Here is a 24,158-nt window from a genome sequence, read left to right as displayed (position 1 = left end):
CTCAAGATACTCCTGGTACGCTTGGTCCAGGAGTCTCCGTGCTTCGAGATAGGCTTCAATAAGTCAACCTTTGTATGGGCGGTTGGTTGTTAAGCGTAGCACTATGATTATACGTTGGGTTAGGCTTCGCGGTGAATATATATATATATATAAAATTTAAAGGGAGACTTACTGCTACTCAGTGGGTTTTGACTTTTGGAGATGATCGTCGGAGATCCCATCTCACTTCTTATAATTAGTGACTGTAGGTGGCTGGATGTCCTGTGGATGATTGAACCCAGGGGAGGCTTGACCAAGCGATTTGGAGACACTGGATTTCGATCGTGTGACGACCGTATCACGATTAAAGCCTGCGGCACACAATGCTTGTTTTCCTGCTGGATTGCTAGCTGGATTAGAATCTTGCCATCGTTTTGGCTACGATGCTGGCAGTGACGGCATTGCAGCTAATACGGAAATTAAAGAATTATGATAAAAAGACTCGTGGGAAGAGTTGAGGAAAGAAAGCTATATTGGGATTTCGTTGATAGTTTCACTAGGTGACTTGAACAGACTTTGAAGCAAAATATGCGTGCGCATAATCTCTGTCTAATACATTATCAGCGTGTCATCAAGCGTGCCGTATTGCGATTACGGCGAGTACTTTTTCTACTATTGGTGAAAATTGCCTGTCACTCACTTTTATGCAACGCCACGGATATTAGCTGCGCAGTACAGTCGCGGTTCAATAACAGAAAATAATCATTGAACTATTTTGTTGTTCTTTCTTATTAGTTAGTATATTATGAATATGTTATCCGTTTGATTTTTTGCGGGCATTACACATCAATATTTAGCTGTAAAACTTAATCGAGATATTATGGATTGTACAGCGTTTGAGATTAGCAATTTGGATTATAAACAAATTATTATTTTAATTTTGTGAAGCTAAAAATGTAGATAAAATGTTAAATAATAATGATATCCTTTCATCTAATCTTATCGTCAAAGCATTTATTGTTGTTGAAACAAGATTTGCAAATTCTGCTACATATTAAAAAGATTATCTATACTTGGATTAAAGTTTAATTCAAGTATAGATAATCTTTACAGGGACATAAAGATAGAAACAAAGATATAAGTAAAAGTCATTTCTTATTCTTTCAGTATTTAAATAATTATTATATAAAATTATACTTAATTATTATATTTATTTATATTTAATTATTATATTTTAGTTTCACTATTATATTAGTTTTATATAATATTATATATATATAATAATATAAGATTTTTGTTTTTTTTTATTCAGACCGACAAGAAACACTAAGTGTAAGCGTATTCAGGCCTATGACGGTCAAAGCTAGATCTTTTTTGCCTAAATAATTCCCAGTGAATTATCTATATTCTATATATGTACATGCATATATATCATATTTTTGTAGTTATTCAAACTGCGCGCCGAAATTTTTCCGGACTTTATCTAACTTTTATATATATATAATTTTGTTTTAAAATTATTTATAAATAGCATATATAATGTGTTAAATCAATTATTAAATTACAGGATCATATCTATAAAAAAATTTTTCTATAAACTTAAAACGCATGTCTTTTATAAGATATATGATAATATTTACATTTTAATTATTTATATAATTTGATTAAAACAGGACACTTTTCTTCCAATAATTCTTCCAAAATATACGTATTCAAATTTCAGTTAAACTCATTTATTTCGCGAAGTTGTTTCAGTTATTACACGATTTTTATTGTATTTTTATCTATGATAACCTTTTACAATTTTGTAACTAGAAGGAGATCTTCCCAGTAAACGAGAATGGATTAAAATGGATTAAAATTTTTTTAATGCGTACTTTAAATCCATGAAAATGGATTTAATAGATTGAATGGATTGGATTCGAGTTGACACTAGTTTAATATTCGAAAAAAAAAACATTCATATTTAAGGGTTGCAAATTTTATTCCTAAGACATTGGTAAATGTGTTATTCATTCTCTACTTCAATTACAACCAGCTAAACCAATGCATGAAATTGTATAAGTATAATAAAAATATAATTATTTAACAGCTATAATAAACAATTTCCATTACTATGAGACAACATTGTAAGTGTCGGATAATCTAATCTCGCTTGGCCGATGTCGCGCGCCGTGATCAGCGTAATATTCGGGCTATGTTCGACTTGGTTTGTGAGTGTTCACATCGATCATTCATTTTACTTCTAATCAAAGAGAAACAAAAGAACATAGCTCAATTATTTTTACGTTACAACTTTTTTTAACTTAGTTGGATTAAAACAAAAAATTTCCTACTTATAATTTTGAATAATTTAAGCAGCATGTATGGTCCATTTTTAAATAACAACTTTTTTTATTCAACTAGATTGAAAAACTGTATTTCATCTTCAGAATATTGAATTGAGCAGTATTCACGATGCACAGAAATGGCTGATATTGTTTTTAAATTTAACTGAATTAAAACAATTGTACTTCCTATATATTTACAATTCTGAATTGAGTAGTATTCACGATGCACAGAAAATGCTAATATTATATTTAGATTGAAAGGCATAGAGATATGCTGTATGCATTTCCTATAAATGAATAAAAATGCATTCAGAATTGAAAAAGCATAGACATTTGCTTTATGCAATTTCTATAAATGAATAAAAATGCATTCAGGATTGAAAAGGATTCATGAATCCGTATTTCTGAAAATCTGAATCCATTTTAATCCATCTCAATCCATTCTCGTTTACTGGGTTGTTATACAAGAAATCGCATAATTCTTGTTTCATTAAGATCGCTTCCGCTCCCTTTCATTCGAGTGAAACGCTTTTTAACGAGGATTCATACGTGTATACGAAGAGAAAAGCCTCTTTTTCCCATACATGATACTTGTACATTCACATAATACTTTTCATGTGGCGACACGGCAGATGTCTTGCTCGTGATAAACTTACGAAGATTATGTCGTTTTACGTAACACGCGGCCGTCTTAATGTCTTAATTGACATCCTCCGATTGAAAAGCGTTATAACGCTATTATTTCGCAATATTAAATTCATCACTAATCGAAAAATCATGTGGCAACTCCAAAGCGTTTGCGTAATTGCTTCATTTACTTCTTTAAAGGGTACAACTTGGATAACAGAGAATTCTCTCTTCGATCTCGTAATATATTTTATCGTGTATTCTTCTTTATCATTAATATTATAGAATGTGCAGCGATTTGTGAAAATTTCGTCATCTTCATTTTATCCGCGAGATTTAGGGGCAGTTAATTTTACGGATGTTGTGCACCTCGAAGAAAGTAATAGCCGTGCGAAGAAAGAAAGTTTGCACGCACACATACATATATATCTATGTATACATCACAGAGAGCAGAACTTATTTCTCGAGAAAATTGAAATTATTCAATAATTACAAGATACTCTGCGATTAAAGAGTGCAAAATAGCTTTGAGATAACACAAAAAACAAATAATAAACAGTGCAGAATGGAGTGCGTTAGCATACGTGATTTTATGTTATAATATGGAAATAATATATATGCACATTGCGTTATATGCATATGCACTGGCGTCTACAAAGTAGCATGATAAAGTACGAGGTCAAGTAATAGACGAGCCTGAGATCTCGCAGATAACAATCTTGTGAAAATTCTTGTCTCTGTTTAATTATTTATACTTCCAGATGTCATAATGCGATTTGTAAACTGCACGCGATTATTTAGCACGCGATATTTAGAATGCAAATTATAAAACACTCTAGATATTAATATGTCAGTCTTTTACACTAAATAGTTCTTTGTAGTAATTATATATAAACAGCATATTATACTATTATATTAATCTTAAAGAATGAATAATATATAATAAAGTATCTTTTTATATGTATATAAAATATAATATATATAATTATATATATAATTATATATAAATATAATAACTATATTCCCTTTCAAAGCCGTAAGGCAAGAAATAAATGTTTATCTAGTAACTATATTATTATATATAGGAACTATATATTATTAAATACAGTAACTGTACATACATGGATATTTTATTTTCGTGATGCTTCATGGAAAGAATGGTTTTGCTAAAGTATTTAAAGATTTATCTAGATATAGATCTGAAAATAATTTTGTTGAACCATTAAAATAGTTATGGGACTCTCGAGCTGATAATAATGCTGTAAAAAAATTTTGACATTTTAGCAACCTCTTTAAGTGTCTTGATATCATATTTTAACAGTTTAACAAAATTATTTTCATATCTAGCAAAATTTTTTAATATTTCGGTAAAAATATTAAAAAATTTAATTAGACCTAAATTGTATTTTTTTTGTGTGCTATTGAGAATTATAAGAATCCGTTTTGGATATTAAATCAATATTTATAAAAAAAATTGATATTTAGGCCGGTATTCATAGTCGGATCTTATATTTAAGACCGTCTTAAGTACAATCTTAAATTGTCATGAATCAATCAAAGAGTTGGATTAGCATCGTAAAATATTACTTAAGACGATCTTAAAATAAAAACGACCTATGAATACTCCCCCTCCCCTCCGCTCTAAGTACCACATTGAAATTGCAATGTTTTTGTTAAAGTACAGAATCAATTATAATTTAAAATTAAAAATTACGAGTTATAATTTCAAAGTTAATTATATATCAGATCCACATCGTTCATTGACAAACTTGGTTTTAATATTTTTTAGGAATGTATAAAATTTTGATTAATTTGTCCAAAATTTTAATTAATTTGAAAGATGTATACACAACAGATGTACGACAAGAATTTTATTAAATTGTCTAAAAATTTAGCTAGACACAGATCTGAAAATAATTTTGTTGAATCATTAAAATAATGTAAAAAATTTAAGCATGATGAGATAAAAAATTTCAGCTTGAATATCCTGTATAATTATTTTGATATCCTATATAATTATTTTAATATCCTACATATTATTTTGATATCCTACATAATTATTTTGTTTCAACAAAATTATTTTTAGATTTGTACATAGCGTACATTTTTAGCAACTATTAGGAACTAAAGACCTTAAACGAACAAGGATCTTTAATACTTAAATAATTCCATGTGAACTTATATGGATAATAATCAATCCTGCGCGCCGAATTTAATTTTCAATCTTGAAACGCAATCTTAATAGAACTATAATAATATCACAAATTACATGATATATTTTTAAATACTTCAGCACGATCATATTGTAAATCCTTAATTCTTTGAAACGAGCTCTCGATAAAAAATGTGAGTCTTGCCATGTGAGTCGTACAATCCAGAATGGAGAAAGGAAGATTCGCTGGACGGTCGAGTTTTCGTCGCCTGGGGCAAACCCGAAAGTTTATGCTACTCGATCAGAAAGTACTGGACCATGACGAAACATCGACATCGATTGAACAAATATCATACATACTGTATGGTCTTGATTCTCTAATAACGTCGTTGCATTACGTGTATATATCATTAGTCATCGCAGTCGTTGCACGAACTGATTTCTTCCCGTTGCTCTCGAGCACGATTCGGTTGCTTCACACGCCTCCGTGCCCCAACTATGATCCTAAGATTTATTTTTTTCTTTGCTTGTAATGATAGGGCTTTCGTAAGGTTCTCCATACTTATGATCCAATAAGAGTCATCGGTATTCCTCTCATGTTAATTGGTTCATCACGATAGCATATTGACGCGAAGAATTGCTTAAAAAATTTACAACGAAATATAAATTGGTAATAAGAACACATAAAATAGAAAACGTAGATACAGTTTGCAAATTGATTTACGTAATAATTTTATTAGAAATTGCATAATGTAAGAAAACGGGCGTGCGAAGGCTTAACGAGCAGCATTTCCGCAAACGCGCGTCGTTGAGTTGCAAAGAAAACAGCGACGTGTTATCGGAAGCGGTGTATGAAAAAGGCAACAGTAAAATGGTACGTCGCGCATTTGCTCGTTCTCCGGAACACCGATGCTTGAACGGAAACGGAATGGATCGATGTCCATTCAAGCGTTCGATCTTGATCTCAATCATCGTTAAGTAATAGCTAATGGATGAATAGAATCACTCACGTAACGTTCCTTTTCCGATTTTTCATTCGTGATAAGGAAGAGAAACAAAAGGGGTTTCTTTATATTTCCTCGATCAAGATTTAATGGTTCCGCTTAAAATAAATGCTTTTTGCAAATGTTTATCGAGAATGAGAGAGAGAGAGAGAGAGAGAGAGGAGAGAGAGAGAGAGAGAAAGAGAGAAAACTTTTGAAAGTTTATACAAAATTTAGACAATATATAATACGTCCTAAAAAAATTTTGATTATTAAAGAAATTTTTCGAAAAAAATTCAGGAAAATTAAAAATAGAGAACGTCAATTAAAAAATGGATTTAGTATTAAGTCCTAAGTAGATTTAGGAATAAGTCATTTCCTTCACTGGTGTGTTGGAAGTATCTCGAAAGAAATTAAAAAATCCCTTTTTTATTCTTTTAAAACAAAAAATACAAGCTGCAAGATAAGATTCGACAACTATATTATATATAGACATGTTAAGGAGATTATACAGAAAAAAACATCGTAAATCTCAAAGAATATTAGAAATTCTAAACAAGTAGAGTACAGTATAATAAGTAACAGATACAGAAACGAAGAAATTATGTACATTTCGTTGCCACATTAAGAGGCTATCGTTATGTTCATTAAAGATTGATATCCGTAATACTATTGATACTACTAGGAAAAGTACAAAAAAGTGAATGTATATATATTACTGGTATTCATAATTATATCATAAAAGTTAATAAAGTTTTATTATTTTATTTTTTACTTATCACACATTATAAGAAAAACGAGTTTTAATGTTTAGATCTGCTATTTAAATTTTGATTATTTATAGCTATTTTTTATTCATTCTGTTAATAAAAATGAACGTGGTTAGAAAAATTAATTTAATTTTAAGTTTTTTTCTAATAATCTTGATTTAATTGGAGCTTTTATTTTCTCTCTCGTAGTTATATTACTTTATAATTAAATAAATAAAATTCTTTCAAAATTTAATAAAGTAATATATAATTTTTATATTTTAAAAAACATTTATATAAATTTAATTAACGGTGACATAGACGTTGTCAATAATACGGTTCTTCACCCTATCTCGTCGTAAGAAAAAAATCAAGAGAAGAAGTGGGTTCCTTCTTTATTGACGTTCACCAACCAGTCTACCTGGTGGCTGTCTCCCACTTGACGGACCGCGAGAACGCTTCCCGCATCGCAGAGAAGTAAAACTCTCGGACGTTTTCCGATCTCCAACAGTCCCGAACTTGTCCCCGTCGACGTGCGAACTCGTTAGGTCCCGCAACTGGTAGCTGGCACAGCTCGGCTCAGCCACTTCCTGATCTTATCTCTTCCTCGACACAGGAAGGAAGAAAGGAAGACGCCACTGTAAATTCAATGCCTGATATCTCCTGGACACGAGAAACGCTTGTCCGCGTGATTAAGTCAGAACATCGATAAGATCAAAGAAGCAAAGAACAAACGTCAAAAACAATAGGGATACCTCGCGTCTGATCTCATGAGAGAGATTTTTTTAAGGGGAAGGCAGAGTTCATCTTTATTTATAAGGATCGTCGGCTAAGAAAGCTGCCAAGAGAGTAACTGTAAATTAATATAGGCAAGAAGAGGATTTTCTAATGTACCGGTGGTGAAATTTGATAGAAGAATACAACAGGTGCTTCATCATAGTGTGGACGTCGATTTAGAGCACCGGAAACAGAGTCCATCCTTCCGTGATGAAGCAGAGATACTTCTTGTGCTTTCTGTGGACCGCATTGTTACTGCGGGGAGACATCCTTGTGGCAGCTGAGGCCGATCCTGCAATTTTAAATGGTGCTGACTTGCCCCATCTTCAACAGGTGAGTGAGGAATAATTCATCTTGTATATTTCACACTATCACACAAACATATTAAATTATGATAATACATTTAATATTATCGCACATGATCCAAATATACAAATGATCCGATCAAAGTTTTTGAATTTTAAAATTTCTTCGTTCTCTAATCTCATTTTATTTAAATATGTAAAATATCGACAATTTTCGTCAGAATTACTTTCATTTTCCTTAATTAACTCCAACTTTCTCTCACGTCAAAAAACTTTCTTCGTTCGTCCGGCAAAATATTTGCATAATGGAAGTATAACGACGCGAAATTTGTCACAAGTGTTATGGATTAATGTTTAACTAAAAGCGGTGTTGTAAATGTGATTTTTCACGCCTCTAATCTTAATTCAGTTCCACCTTATTGTTCCAATCGGTATAATAATGTGCCATTAATCTATATCATAAACTTTTCCTTAAATTTCAGAAACCAAAATAATAAAATATTTATACATGGAAAAGATGGTTTTGCTAAAATATCTAAAAATTTAGCTAGAAACAAATCTGAAAATAATTTTATTGGACTATCAAAATAATTATGTAGGACGCTCAAACTGATTACTAGAACGTCAAAATTTGTTGCAACATTGCTCATTATGCTCGAGATTTCTACGTAATTATTTTGATGGTTCAACAAAATTATTTTCAAATCTGCACAAATCTAGCTAAATTTTTTAATACTTCAGCAAAATCGTTCTTTCTGTATACGGAAAAAAAAAATGTTTACGCGCGCGCGCGGAATTCTTTGCATTTTAGGTACTTACAAAACAACTGAATAACATTCTCGAATGGAAATTATTCTTGGCATCTCATAGTACATTAATTTGCGTATCTCGGCTCAAAAATCGCTCGGTGATAAGATCAGTTTCCTTACTCATTTTAAAAGCGCAGCAGTCCATGGCGATAAAATCCTATAAGCGCGAACAAAAATTTAAATGCGCCTGCAATTATCGTTGAAACAGTACTTACATCTAAATGAATTGTACAAACCGCAGTACGCTCTGTGGCGAAAGTAATTGCTTCATTATTCTTACATTTTATTGCCATGAAAATTTTGTCCGTAGAAAAGTTATAAGGTTGCATTTTTGTAAGAAGTCGGTTTTCCTAGCTGTTAAAAGAACATTGTACGTAAGAATCTTTGAATTATTATAAACATTAAAAGATAAATAACATTAAAAACATAATAAAAGAATAATATGAAATATTAAGATAAACAGATATTACATTTTTAATAATAAAATAAATTATTCTTTAGAAATATGATTATTTAAACGATCAGTTATGTCATCAGAAACATACTTAAGTTTGTTATTAATCGTAAAATTGTTACACATTCATTTACGTAATTGGGAAAGATTTAATTATTATAAACAATAAAATATTTAAATATAACATTAAAAGTATAATAAAAAATAATATAAAATTATAAAGATGAATAGTTATTAAGTTTTTAGTAACAAGATGAATTATTCTCTAGAAATATAATTGTTTGAGTGATCAATTACATTAATCAGGAACATGCTTAACTTCGTTATTAATATATCCGTTTACTCGATCAGAAAAGATTGAATACTCAATTGAACCGTGAATTTAAGTAATGGAAAAGTTTTTTACTCAAATTAAGGCTTCGTGTTTAGACGATTTCATATAGATTCACTATCAATCTCACTCCCATTTCCGCAATGAATCCTTTGACGTTTGATTGGATTTGTTTCGAAATTTCTCCAGGGACTCGATTTAATGTATCGCTTCGGGCACGTAGATTACTCGAGTGCAGACGAATATGCAGATTTAATGAAATTGCTGTGCCTGACGTAATCAGGCCGTTGCCAGTGCACTCGTTGCATCGTGAATCCTCCGGCTATCTATTTCAACGATCGCAATGAAATTTCACTAGTGAGATAGTAACCATGTGCAATGAAGAAAAAAAGAATCGCACTTTGCGTTAATTACGCTCTCCATTCGTCTTCTCATAAAGATAAATATGGAATCTATATTATATTCGCATCTCACGCTCGTATGTTCATCAAACACTCTTCTCTACGTTTCTAATTGAAATAGAAGGCACAGAAAGCGAGCATTGCCTAGAAAGCGATATAATTTATCTGTTTAATTAATACATTTTACACAGCATCGGTTTATAGATATGATAATTCAATAATATCACAGGTTACTTATTCAAGCATTTACGTATGAAAATAAAACTTTTACCTTAATTTTTATGATAACGTCATATTATATATATGCTCTCTCCTATCTTAAAGCAAAATTAGCGCAAAAAATTCATTATTTTCTTTTTCTTTCAAATTAATATACATTAAATGTTCTAATTTTTTTAATAGAAAAGAAATTCAATAGAAAAGAAATTTTTTTAATTTGATGTATATATTTAATAAATAAATTTTGTTTACTATATATTTAAAAAATCACGCAGAAAAGAGAGAGAGAGAGAGACCTTCATTTTTAGAAAAATACAAAATATTTGTCCAAAATTAAATATATATTAATAAATATAAATTAATAAATATATGAAATGAATGAAAAGTACAGAAAATAATAATTCTTATAAAATACAGACAAAGCATTCGAATTGATATGATAATATCAATTACGACATATGAAAAAACCAATTAATTAACACATGATAAATATGAAATTAAGTAATTAACACATGATAAATATTATAGCAATTTTGTAAAATTGGCAATTCAGTGACTGATGATGTGAAATATTGTCATCAAATTTTCTGTATATCATCGTAATATTTTATTTAACCTACTTCTGTTTAATGTATGCTTTCACAGAAAGAGAAAGATAACTGTTCGTATGTCACAATTTGAATATTCTTCTATCTTTCTCTTAGATCGATTCGTTCAGTGGTTACGATGAAAGAATTCTGAAGCGCAAGATCGTAAAACAACAGAGGCTGCACGAAAGTAGAACCGCACGAGTGTTCACCCACTAACAGAGTGACTCTTGACCCCCCCTCTCTCTCTATTTACCTTCTTTCTCTTTTTCATATCTTCTTTCACGCTTCCGCTCTACGTGTTTTACATCTGGACCATGTTATCCATTCCGCGTATCCTCAGCATATTCTAATTGCTAAGTTTCTCTCTGGAATCGACTCCCCGCATGAATCAAGAATTTATACAAAATTTTAAGTCCTATGCTAATGAAAAATTCATAACTTAAAAACAAACACTATAATATCAAACAATATATCTTGAATAAGTGCCAATTCTCATAAACAATAATATTATCACCTATCAAATTTATAAATAAAGGCTGTTGTCTTTCTTGAAAGAAAGATCTTAGATTAATCTTAAAATTTAATTATTTTCAGTTTCTCTATAAATAAAATGTTATTTATTCTTTTTTTTTTAAAGAATAAATAATTTTTTTATATGGGTAATCATTCGATAGCTTTGTATATTAATAAAAAATAAACAATGTTTTGTGAATAATCTCTCTTCATATTATATAATATAATCTAAATAGAGAAAAGCTTACTCTTGAAAAGTAATTGTTGTTAATTGAGGATACATCGGGAGTAGATACGTATGGATCCAAACGGTGTGGAACGTATTCGATCGCGGGACCTTTCACTCAGGCCACTGAGAAAACATTCAAGTTTCCATGTACAGTATGAAAAGTATCTCGTGCGCGTGTAAAAGGAAATACGAGGGACATCCAATTGAAGTGACTTCCGGTTCAAGCGTCTCTTCTTCCGGAAGCTTCTTGAACGATGTATGCTGGATAATACAATGCATAAACACGTTGCGCGTAGACAGGAACTTTCTAATATGCGAATAACGAGGGAATATTCATCTTTATCAGAGAGAAGATATAACTGATTAGATATTTACATTTGATATTCAGAACAATGCAGTAGGTTTTTGTATAAGTAGCATAATGATTACTCTCGCGTAATATTTTGCAACACGTTTATACTCGTTTTCACTATCATTGTTAAAATTTAAATATTAAAATAACCTATTATTGTATAAATAATATAACATAATAAAAATATAATAATATAAAATAACCTATTATTATATAAATAACAGATGATAAAATAATTTATTTTATTTTATATTATATATTACTCATATATAAAATAATCTTATATCTTTCTATAAAAAGATGAAATATCTAAAATTCGATTGCACCAACGTTACTTTGTTGACTTGCGAGATTTAAAACTCTCTCTATCTCTCCCTCTCTCTTGGCTTCAAAGAAAGAAAATGAGAGTTTTAAGTCTCGCTTAAAGCCCAGCATTAAATAAGGCCCATTTTTAAACTTATTACTTAAAAACATGTTTTATGCCTTTAAAGTACATGTTTAAAAGATATGTCATAGGAAGTAGAGAGAGATTAAAAGGGAATTAGAATCAGCAGCAATACGTTTGTTTAATGCAATGAATATTTGTGACAAAATGTGTGTATGAGTCATTTTTATAACAATTCGCTGCAATGTTTATACTAAGTACATATTATTTTATAATATATTGTAACATTCAACTTCCTGGCTATGAAAAAATAATAAATAAATTGATTTTTTTAAATAAATACATTTCTTTAGAAACTATAAGCTCTTATTAAATAAAGGTCATTTATATGATTATTGTTATGGCAATTGTTTGTTATATGTCAAGCTTACGCCAGAGGATAACAATTTTCAACGCCGTTAATTTTTAAGAAACTAAAATTGCATTCAAATTGCTAGAAATTTCCAATAATTAAAAGATTAATTATAGATCTAATTAAAGGTAGTTATAACGTTTAAGAGTAGAATAAGTCCTAAGAGATTTTCTTTTTATTAATAATCGTTTCAAAATTAATCTAGAAAGATAATGTTTACTTTTTTTGTTATTATTTAATTTATTTTTTATATAATTCTTATTATATTCATATACATGTAATAAGACTCCATGTTTAAAAAATGTTTGGAGTTTAAACAAACTTTTTTCGTTTATTTACAAATATTCTTTATGTAGAAAATATGTTTTTGTGAGTGAGTGAAGTAAAGATTTTATTTTTAATAAATTTCAATATTTGTATAAATAGAAATTTTTTTAAATGATATAAATCTTGTGAGTTTTCAGTTCAGATATCTTATAATTAAAGAAAAGGACATTTCTAGATCTAAAGATATTTCCAAAATCAATAAGTATTTGCAGATATATTGTAAAGTAATGCCTACAAAGATCATCTTTTTTATGCAATCGTATAAAATATGTCGCTTATTAGACATATATTCCGTGTAATCAGTTAATGGTAATCAGTAAAGAGCGTTAACGTTCTACGTGACTTTTCCGCAATTTACATAAGAGGCGTACAATTTTCACCGTTCCACTTCGATTTAACTCATAATCCTTTGCATGAACGTAAAGCAATTCACGCAACATCACACCGGCCGTTTCACGAGATAAATATTGAGCAAAATTAAGGGGCACAATTTTACGCGCGCGTAATTACAGACACAAATGCGAGCGTATGTATCGTCGTGTCATAATGATTTTCTGGCACGCGTTAGAAATCGTCTTTAAATCGCAAACGTGTGACCTGGTACGCTTGCTAAAGCGATTTTCCTTTGTCGTTGAAACTGTGCTGGCTGCTGCGCAATGCTCTTCTTATATTTCTTTCTTCTGATAAGGAATAATTTTTTTAGAGCGCATTTAGATCAAATTCAGAGAATAAAGGATTTTCTTTATTAATACAATACGTAGGTATTGTGAAAAAAACCTTGCTTTTCTTAAAATATTCCAAGCTGAAATACCGTATGAGCGAAAAATACATATCTACTTAAGTATTATTTTAAAACATTACAACTCTGGGAAATTGTATACAATGAGTGAAAAAATTCATACGGGGGAGATATCTTTTAAAAAATCTTATTTTTTTAGAAAGTGAACTTTTAGAAGTTAATTAGTAATTTATTAACAAAGAATGAAACAGATTATATATTTCCCAAAATTATGTTATCAAAAAATAAAAATTGAAATGTATTATTTTAATAATAAGCGAAAAATTGCACGGAAAGAATGGTTTTGTTAAAGCATCTAAAAATTTAGGTAGATATGTATCTGAAAATAATTTTGTTGAATGCATCGCGCTGTTTCAAATATCAAATCTATCCATAGTCAGTTAAGGATGTATCTTCTTTGTTAAAGATGAACATTTCCTTGTTGTTCGCATATTAGAAAGTTCCTGTCTTTACGAGACGTGTTTATGCATTATACCTACCGTACATTATTCAAGAAAATAATTTTGTTGGATCATCAAAATAATTATATAGAACACTCAAACTAGAATGCTATAATGTCAAAACTTCTTACAACTTTGCTCATGCTCGAGATTTTTTACTGTATTTAGTGAAATTTTTAGATGCTTCAGCAAAATCGTATTTTCCGTCTATATTATGGATGCACAAAAGGTATTATAGTTGAGAAATTTAGCTTCTAAGATCATGAATAAGATTATTTTCACGAAACTTTTTTGTTTATGTTAAATCAGAATATACTCATTGTTATTAAAGTACTAATTAATGTTTATTTTTTACAATTAAACAATAATTTTTATAAAAATTTCTCGTGTATGAATATTTTTTACATTCACTATTCATTTATGCTGTCTCTGGAATTCTTGTATATCAATTAATGTGTAATACGAGGACTATTCAGAAAATAAGTTCCGATTTTTAATTTTGCCACCGCAGCTATCGCGATCACAATAGTGCGTATGCATGCCGAGTTTATTGATTCATTGGCAAAGAATTGCGAATTTCAATTATTTGTTCAGTGCATAAGCATTGTAGTGTGTGTTTATAATGTTTAAACAAATTGCGACGCCTACCGCTTGTGAAATACGGTCTGTAGTCCGTTTCTTAAATTCAAGGAACATTAATGCTGTTGAAATTCACCATCAATTTGTGAAATATATGGAGAACATGCAATGAATGATTCAGTGGTAGGATAGAGATGGATGCGACTTTTCAATGAAGGATGCGGAAATATGTGCATGATAAATATGATAAACGGAGAGGACGACCGTCTGGTTAACGACGATTTGATGCATGCAGGTGAAGAGAAAATGAAAGAGAATAGACGATTCACCATTACGTCTTCTTTTTCTGTATTTTCCAGACGTTTCACGTTCACTTTTTCACGAAATTATGTCTGAAAAACTGAACCATCGGAAATATATGCATATTGTGTGCATGCTGGGTGCCAAAGATGCTTACGGCAGAATACAAAATGAAACAGCAGAACAGTGCGTTGACCTTTTTGACACGATACGAAGAACAAAGCGACGACTTCTTGAGTCGTATTGTCACTGGGGACGTTTCATGTATATGAATGTCGCATGCAACCCTTAAATCGAAACAGTCCATGGAGAGGAGACAGTAAAGAAAAAATTCAAGCAGACGTTTTCCACTCGAAAAATATCATATGCATAGTGTTTTGGGACAGAAAAGGGGTTTGAATTGCGGACTTCGAGGCTCGACAATTAACGCAGATGTCTATTATTGCGAAACGCTTAAGAAATTGCGTCGTGCGATCCAGAATAAGCGACGTAGCATGTTTTCCCGCTTGTGTTGATTCGTAACAATGTCCGTCCACACTCTGCTGCCATAACGCAACATTTCTTCACTGCTTTCGAATGGGAACAATTCAATCATTCCCCTTACAGCTCGTACCTTGCATATATAAGGCTTGTTCTTTTTAGCTGAACTTTTGCACCAGTTCATCTTTCTTCCTTTTCTCTTTAGAAGGAAAGAAGAAGAACGAAGAAGATGGACTGGTGCAAAAGTTCAACCAAACAGGCCTATAGTAATTATCATCTGTTCCACCATTTGAAATCTTCCTTTGCCGGCGATTCCACGATGACGAGGTCAAAGAAGCTGTTACCACTAGTTCGCCTCTTAGGCAGCAACTTTCTATGACGAAGGGATACAACGCCTGGTGCCCCGCTATAATAAATGCATTAACAACGACAGGAACTATAATGTAGGATGTGTGCTTTAAAAAGCAATAAAAATTTTCTCTAAGTATACTTGTTTTTTTAATAGGCCGTCGGAACTTACTTTTTGGATAATCCTCATAAAATATTCTTCATTTCTCTTTCTTTATACTTAATAATATTTAATTATAATAATTCATTTTCGTGTTGCGGAACATTAACTCGTTTGCAAATAGATCGATACGATGAGGAAATATCAGATTTTCGCGCTATAAATCTTACCAAGCGGTACGAGGTGAGATCGAGGTAAATATACAGGACAATGGGTGAAGGTGAAGGATGCTACGTGCTCTCTCACTTTCTCCAGAAATCTACCTCTGCGAATAACGGGAGCGGATACGTGTGACAACAATTTCGTTATTTTGTAGGAAGGCTAATGGGACAGGTATAATTAATTTCTCGGGCGAGGAAATTACGCAATCCAGGATTAATCGGGAATCTCGTGAATGTTCTGCGCAGAGTGGAACGAACTGTGAAGCGTGTATCGGAAGGAAATTGGTATCAGCGACTATCTCGTTGTGAAAGCGTATTATTCATTCTAATGAAATTAATTATACACGACACATGAACGCGCGCATCGTGGAATAATCATCGATTATATCAACTAAATCGCAGTGCGCTATTGTTGTCCAATTAGACTATTGTCCAGATTGTACGTTGAGATCTCGATAACGTAAATGCGGAAGAAAGGTTGGCCTTTAATTTTCCGTAGGTGTATATGTGTAAGAAATATCTAAGCATCGAATATTATGAAGGCAATTAACGATATGATTAAATTGATGTAACGAAACAATGACGAGACCGTAAAGTATAAAAGTCTGTGTCAAGATATTTATAGATGATAAACGAAATCGCATGTAAAAGAATTTAATTAAATCAGATTACAAAGGTATTATAAAAATATTAATAAAACTCTTTTATGAACGTATAGAATCGATTTCTATGGGAACTCTTGCATCTGTAACGTAATATTATAAGTTTTACAAATATTACAGAGATCCAAGTTCCTTTTTTTCAATGTGAAATTTATTGTATTTTATTAAATTTTAATTTCTCGAATTTCACGAAGCTTTATTAGTTTAAAACTCTCGTTCAGAAGAAATCGCGAGAGACATGAAGTGACAGTAAAGAAAAATTTAATTATTGAAATATTAATAAAATAAACATCATACAAAATATTAGAAATTTTAATCGAATATTACAGATATTTTCTTATATATGTAATAATTTAATTTTTTAAATTATTGTCGAGACTTCAAATCTCGCAATTTCTTCCGGACGCCGATTTTAAATTGATAAAGCCTTTATAAAATTTGAGAAAACTAGAAATTATAATAGAACATTTAATATGATAAATTTCATGTTGAAAAAAGAAAAACTTGGATTCCTCTAATATTAAAAAAAATCTTATAATATTTATTATGTTAAACAGATGGAAGATTTTCGGAATAAAACTCTTTCACTAATGTTATAGATAAAATTCTACGTTCATAAAAAAGTTTTATTCCGAAAAGATTTTAAAAAATTAAGAATTAAAAGAAATCCTACTAGTTTGCATTATTGACAATAAAATATTCATTAAGATGAATATTTGCTCATTCAGTTTTATAATACAGCCTTAGGCGATAACGGAAGACTGTCACGTCTTTTAATCAACTAGTTCATCAGTAGATGATTTCTACAAAAATATTTATTCACAGTTCATGTTTGTCTACATTGTTTAATATTATCTCGGTAAAAGTGAAGCTACAATACAACATCTAGAGTAGGAAAGAAGTCTAATTACATCAGATTTCAGATTGCTCTGAGAAGAAAGTTTCCAAGTTGAGAAGATTTATGTATGTTTTATATCAAGCGTTATCTTTCCATTGATAACACATATGTGATAATTCAACAAATTTTGAAAACATTAACTCGTTATAATGAAACAATTAGGCTTCGGTGTACCTCGTAATTGATGTAATCGTACAGCTGTATTGCTCCCAACTCGATTAAGTGGTGCAATCGAGTAATCGTCTATAATTGCAAATAATTAACTGCGAACATACAGATGTGTTTTTAATCTCCACGAATTGCTCACCTCATTAAGACCAATTTTCGCGCAATGTAATCTCGGATAGTAATCGTAACGATACGAAAATTATCCGGAGTCAATTGGCCAACGAGCGATCCATTTTATTTTGCGCAAACGCTATTTAACGAAATATCCCGCCGCGAGAACAGTCCACTATGATTTCGACACGTCGCATCGAACGAATCTTACACGCGAGACCATCATCTCCACGATCTTACGCAAACGTCCACTCGGTTACTTCTTCAGAACTAAATTGCTGCAAAAAACAATCATTTACGATAATGTGTGTGTGTGTGTGTGTGTGTGTGTGTGTGTGTGTGGACGGTATACACTCTCGGAAATATCTATTTACAATCATTAAATATATATTTTACAATCGGAATTATCGAGCGTTTCCTTTGGAAAAGCAGCTGTCTGAACGCTACGACACCGAGAAATCCGTCTTGCGGTTGTAATTAATTTTATCGCAACAGTTTATCACGGAGTTTACGAGAAAGACGCGACTGTAAAGAATGTTCTCCTATCGTAGACCATCATTTTGGCGCAATTAATTTCTTGCCTTTTCTCCGGTGAGCCTCGAGGAATCTCGCTCGATATCGCGAGGGAGAACTATCAGAGTTGTTACTGCATCGTTTCACTTTCTGGACTCCGGCACGATCAAGTCGCTCGATCGTTAATAATTGATCAAACGTTAATAACAGGAATAGATGATCAAATACTGCTTAAGACAAATTATGAGCGATCGAAGAGAGCGTGACGAGTAACACGCCGCGTAACAGAACACGATATCTGTATCGGAAAGTGTTCATCGATCAATTTTGCAATAAAACGCGATAAATGGATGTTCAATTAACAGCGTAATCAACAGCAATTTAATTGAAAATAATCTTGTTTATTTATTGGCTGCATTTAACAAAAAAAAGTACCTTTGTAACTGCGAGATTATTCATATGGTTGCATAGAGAAAATGGGTTTAATTGAAGTATCTAAAAACTTAGCTAGATGCAGATCTGAAAATAATTTTGTTGAACTATCAAAATAATTATGTATATAGGACACTTAAGCTATAAATTACTAGAATATCATACAGTTGCAGCATTTCTCATTATGCTTGAGTATAGTTTGAAGAAGTAATGTAGACGCAAAACTATTACTAGTAAAGCAGTTAGAGGCTTAATGTAGACGTTTTAGGTGAAAACAGCTCATTGAATATTTTTTAGAGTATTTAAAGTATTAAAATAGAACTAAAATATCCATTAGCAGTAGGAGTTTATACCTTAACCTAGTGTTTATAGATGAAAAAGACGAATCTGAGGCTGAACCAAGTATCATCAGAATGAAAGTAGGTTTTTAAATTTCGACTCGGGTTTCACATATAATTATTTTGATGATCCAACAAAATTATTTATAAATTTGCATTTAAATTTTAAATATTTCAGTAAAATTGTTCTTTCGTGTGGTTCTTGCTTTTAGTCACTTATTGGATCTAAATGTTTTACCAAGTGCATATTAAAGAATCTTGCAACAGTTGTAAAGTACTTTTTCTGCTGAACGTAATCAATAACAGTATTGATGAAAGAAATATGCCATGCTTTTGTTTTAACAAAATGTTATTTATTATAATATTTCATTAAATCATAACATTATTTTGTCATTGAATCATAACATTATTTTTAATTAAATTATTATTGGCTAATGTTAATACAACATCATTTTCTTTTATGTAAAAGAGTTTCAGTTGAAATATTGCATCTTTTTTCCCGATGTCTCCTTCAGCAGTCTTGAAATAATACGTGCCCTTTTTTATTACATTTTTAATCGTACTTTCTCTTGTCTTCTTACCCGAGTTGAAAATTGACGAAGATGATTATGAGAATATTCAATCAGAAGTTTTCTCTGTTTGATGAAGTTACGGTTTTGGTTCCAAATGACTATGATCCTTCATCCATCGATGAGCTTTCTCGAAATTTGAATAAGAGGCGGAATTGGAATGTTTCGGACTTCCTATAAATGGAGACACAAGGCGATACGTCGGCTCGATTATCCCATTAATCAATTTCTCTTCGGTGGAAGCGAAGGTTAAACTTTTTTTTGTTCCGTCTTTTTCTCTCCTTACCCACTTTTACTGCACAATCCGTATGTCGCTACTGGTAAACAACTTCCGCAAAGGAAAAAACCAGTTCCGACGACAATTATAGTGTCGATATATGTATATTTAATTGATATATATGTATGTATATTTAATTGATATATATGTATGTATATTTAATAGCATGACAGAATCTATTTATTATCATCATATACATCATATTTATGATCTCGAATTCCAATTTTGTGCTATTTTTTTACTTATATCGATATCTTTTTACTTAAAAAGTGAAATTCTATGAGTTATTTTTATCTCGCAAAATACTTTTTATACAGAAAAAAATAGCAAGCTAATCTATGCCCAAAAAATTAATTAATTTAATTAAGTTAAGAATAAAACTAGATATTTAAATGAATTATAGATTTTTTAATCCATAAAATTCATTAAAATAACATACTTCTAATGATATAACTCACAATGTAACTTCAGCGTTACTTCAGTAAGCTAACCGTACAGAACTTATTAATTACATAGGAAATGTATCGCAGGTGCATTCAATCATACTTAATGATCCAGCGGTAATAAAAGAGTCGCAGGAAGTCGGCTACAAGTTTCGAAAGCGTGGCTCCTCGCGTGCAAAATTTTCCAGACGAAACGTTTCTGGTTTCAATCGGACAATTTCCCCCGTGCGATTCTTCTTTTCTTCTCGTTCGTGCGCGATACCGCCTTGGGAATCGCTTCCGATTCATTCTCCCCCGCATAAAAAGTTGCACCGTGTTGGCATCTGGTAATAACGGTGAAACGGAAAGTGTGAATTCCGAATGACCCCGGGGTGAAATTTCTCTTGTCGATCCTCCTTGGTAAGAGGACACGCCGCTTGTTGTTACGAGAGAAATTTTCATCTGCCGATTAAGCTGAGTAGGATGGCGAAGAAACTTCTTAACGTTATGCTGTAAAATAATCGGAATATCGTTGCGCTTGTCTTAATGTAAGAAATCTTCTTTGAGTTAAAAATGTAAGATAATCTTAAATAGTAATTTAAAATTGTACGCACTCTCGAAAATGTCAAAAAATTAAAAGTAAAAAAAAAAATTTGTATGTGTAAATCTTCAATTTATTTAATTTGGACGTTTCGACTCACATTCGAGTCATCTTCAGTAATAATCACACAATAGAAATAAATTGAATCCTTGACAAGAGAACCCCCCTACCACCTTCTTTGAGTGTTCACAGTTGGAAAATTGTGTTAAATTTAATATATTTCATGTGTCCTAAATTTTTGTGTTAATTTAACGTAAGATCAATATGTTAGAAAGTAACACAAGTACATATGTATTACGTAATGAACTATTACAAAAATGTAACTGACACAATTTGCAAGTAAATTACAACAGCATATTTTTTTTAGTAAAATTAATATTTATAATATGTTGACACATTTTATTCATTTATATCTTATTATTAGAATTTACATTTTAAATACATAAATTTTATGTTATTTGTTAATTTACTCATAAATTGTGTTTTTCAACACTAAAAACTATTTAACACTAGATATTCAAATAAAAATTAACACAAGATATTCAAATAAAAATTAATATGTTAAATTAACACTTGGATATGTTAAAAAGTCAACATAAGAATTTTAACAAGAGCCGTATTTTAACACAAATACAAAGTATTTTTTTCATTATGTATGCCAAATAAAAACGAGTTATTATTGTTTTCTTAACAAAACTGTAAGAAAAACATTTTGAATACGTTTCATTAAAATTACGCAAGGATATTGGCATCTAATTCACGCTTAAAAATTATTTCATCTTATATAGTTCATTGTTATAGTAGTTGATTAAATGTTATAAACAAGAAAAAATAATGCCCACGAGCATTGTGAACGTAAGTTGAGTCGCATTGAATGTTACGCTGTGAAAATATTTCAAAATTTTGAGAAAAAACACGAACAAAGATTTCAAGTATATTTTAAATATATTTTATCTGATCAAACCTAATTCTATCTTTATTGTTGCCACATATCTTGATTGTTAGTTCTTCAAACACAGTCTGACAGTACAATTCAATACACCGTTGCTCGTGGATATTCACAAAGGACGTGTGAAACACATTTTAAATGAAAGTAGGAATGTTACTGCGGAATTGGATTTACTTCATGCAGAAAGCTAACACTTAGCTCAAAGGCAGCGCCTTCCGGAGCAGGATATGAAAGTAGATACCATTGATTCTTAACTGGATAAAGTGATGCAGTTTATTGACTAAAAGTCATTCTGGAAGTTTAACTTGGGGTATTATAAAATAAATAAGGTTCTATTGGCGCGTAACATTGCATTACTTTGTCGGAAAGTACATTAATTTCCGGCAACCATTTTCACTCAATTAAAGTAAGTCAGCGATATGAGAGAAAACTTTGTCGATAATATGTATATTGTAATAATTATAATTAGTCCCCTAAATGCTAAATATAATTTCGGTTATATAATGTGTGATATTTTTATTGGTCGAAGATATTATGAAAACTAGTATAGTCTGCTATTAACGTGATCGCCGAAAGGATTCTGTTTATGAGGAAACATTTTCTTTCGGCTCAAAAAGTGAAGGAACACTTGTTGCACAAGCCAAGTATGCGGCACTGCACGTCAGTGAATGCACACGTTTGATCGTGCATGCCAACAAATTATGCAATCATGAGTATAAAATAAGAGTAGTGCAATAAGATCTAATATTATCTACTTATAATGTCCTGATTTTCGCTAAATTTGTGCACGCGCGCGCTTGAACAACTTTACAGAACACGATGAGATAACATTTTGTGTGGAACTTATATCTTGTTCTCTGTAGGAATATTTTTTATCAATTTTATGTTGAATCATAAATAATTATGTAGGAAATGCAAGCATAATGATAATGTTACAAACAATGTTATGTTCTGGCAATCAGCTACTTAGAGTCTTACACAATTATTTTGACAGTTCAACAAAATTATTTTCAGATTTGTATCTATAACTAAATTTTTAGATACTGCGACAAAACCGTTTTCCCGTGGATTATTAAAAATAAAATCAAATTAAGATTGAAAATTTTACATAGTGACATAAGAACAGTTATAAAATTCGTAAAAAAAGAAAGTATAATCTGTCGGACAGCAAGAAACATTATAAATATTTATAGATATGAATAAAATTAAATTTCAAAAGCAAATTTAAATTAGTTCAGTTGGACTTATCTTTCCTTCTTAATTGCCACACTGAGAGAAAAGTTTGGTATTTGTAACTATAATTATGTATTACTGTAATTATGATTATTACTGGTATAATAATAATAACAGTAACTATGTATATAGTTCTAGCAACAAATGTATATAGTTGACAACCTAAAATAACTATACAATTATAGTTATTATAACCATAAAATAGTTGAAATTACTATAAAAATGATTCAAGTGACTATAATTTTATAGTTATATTTTGGGACACCCATTTTATGGTAATAATAACTATAATTATAGTCATTTTAGGTTGCCAACTATATACGTAGTTACTGTTATTATTATTATAGCAGTAATAATCATAATTATAGTAATATATAATTATAGTTACAAATACAAAACATTTTTCTCTCAGTGCAAATTTTTGATTTTATTTATAATTTTTAGTCGAAAAACCATTTTGATTGATCTTCGTATACTTTAACGAGTGAGAACGAGACATAAATTTGATTCTAGAGATACGCCAGATATGGCGTATAAGTTAGAAATGCACGTATGATCTCACGCCGTGTCTGGCTATACACGGTCCGTGTCTACTCGCGCAATTAAGCGGCGCACGATCGTCGTAAAAGCCAAGTGCGGTCCAGTGGCCGCGAGTTTCCCACAAGCGGAAGAGAAAAAAAAAGGGAGACCATTTAACCCGAGTATGCGGTTTCTTAGCTCCTTCTGGGCATTATAAACGTCCTCGATCTATTCCTTGATCTTTGGACCGTTAGGAGAAACGATAATCGCCTCAG

At 30.9% G+C, this 24,158-nt stretch overlaps 1 protein-coding gene across 2 annotated transcripts in view; it reads left to right on the top strand.

Moving 5' to 3' along the window:
* Positions 1-7,323: 7,323 nt before the first annotated feature.
* Positions 7,324-24,158, top strand: part of LOC108770586 (uncharacterized) — a 31,933-nt gene continuing 15,098 nt past the window's right edge. For both annotated transcript variants that reach the window (XM_018522255.1, XM_018522254.1), the window contains exon 1: positions 7,324-7,930. In XM_018522255.1, coding sequence (XP_018377757.1) covers positions 7,808-7,930 — 123 coding nt within the window. In that variant the 5' untranslated portion in view covers positions 7,324-7,807. The remainder of the gene's footprint in view (positions 7,931-24,158) is intronic.

This window comes from Trachymyrmex cornetzi, unplaced genomic scaffold (genome assembly GCF_001594075.2).
Source record: "Trachymyrmex cornetzi isolate Tcor2-1 unplaced genomic scaffold, Tcor1.1 scaffold129, whole genome shotgun sequence".
NCBI lineage: Eukaryota > Metazoa > Arthropoda > Insecta > Hymenoptera > Formicidae > Trachymyrmex > Trachymyrmex cornetzi.
The sequence above is the reverse complement of the archived record's forward strand: the minus strand, read 5'-3'. Positions and strand labels throughout refer to the sequence as shown.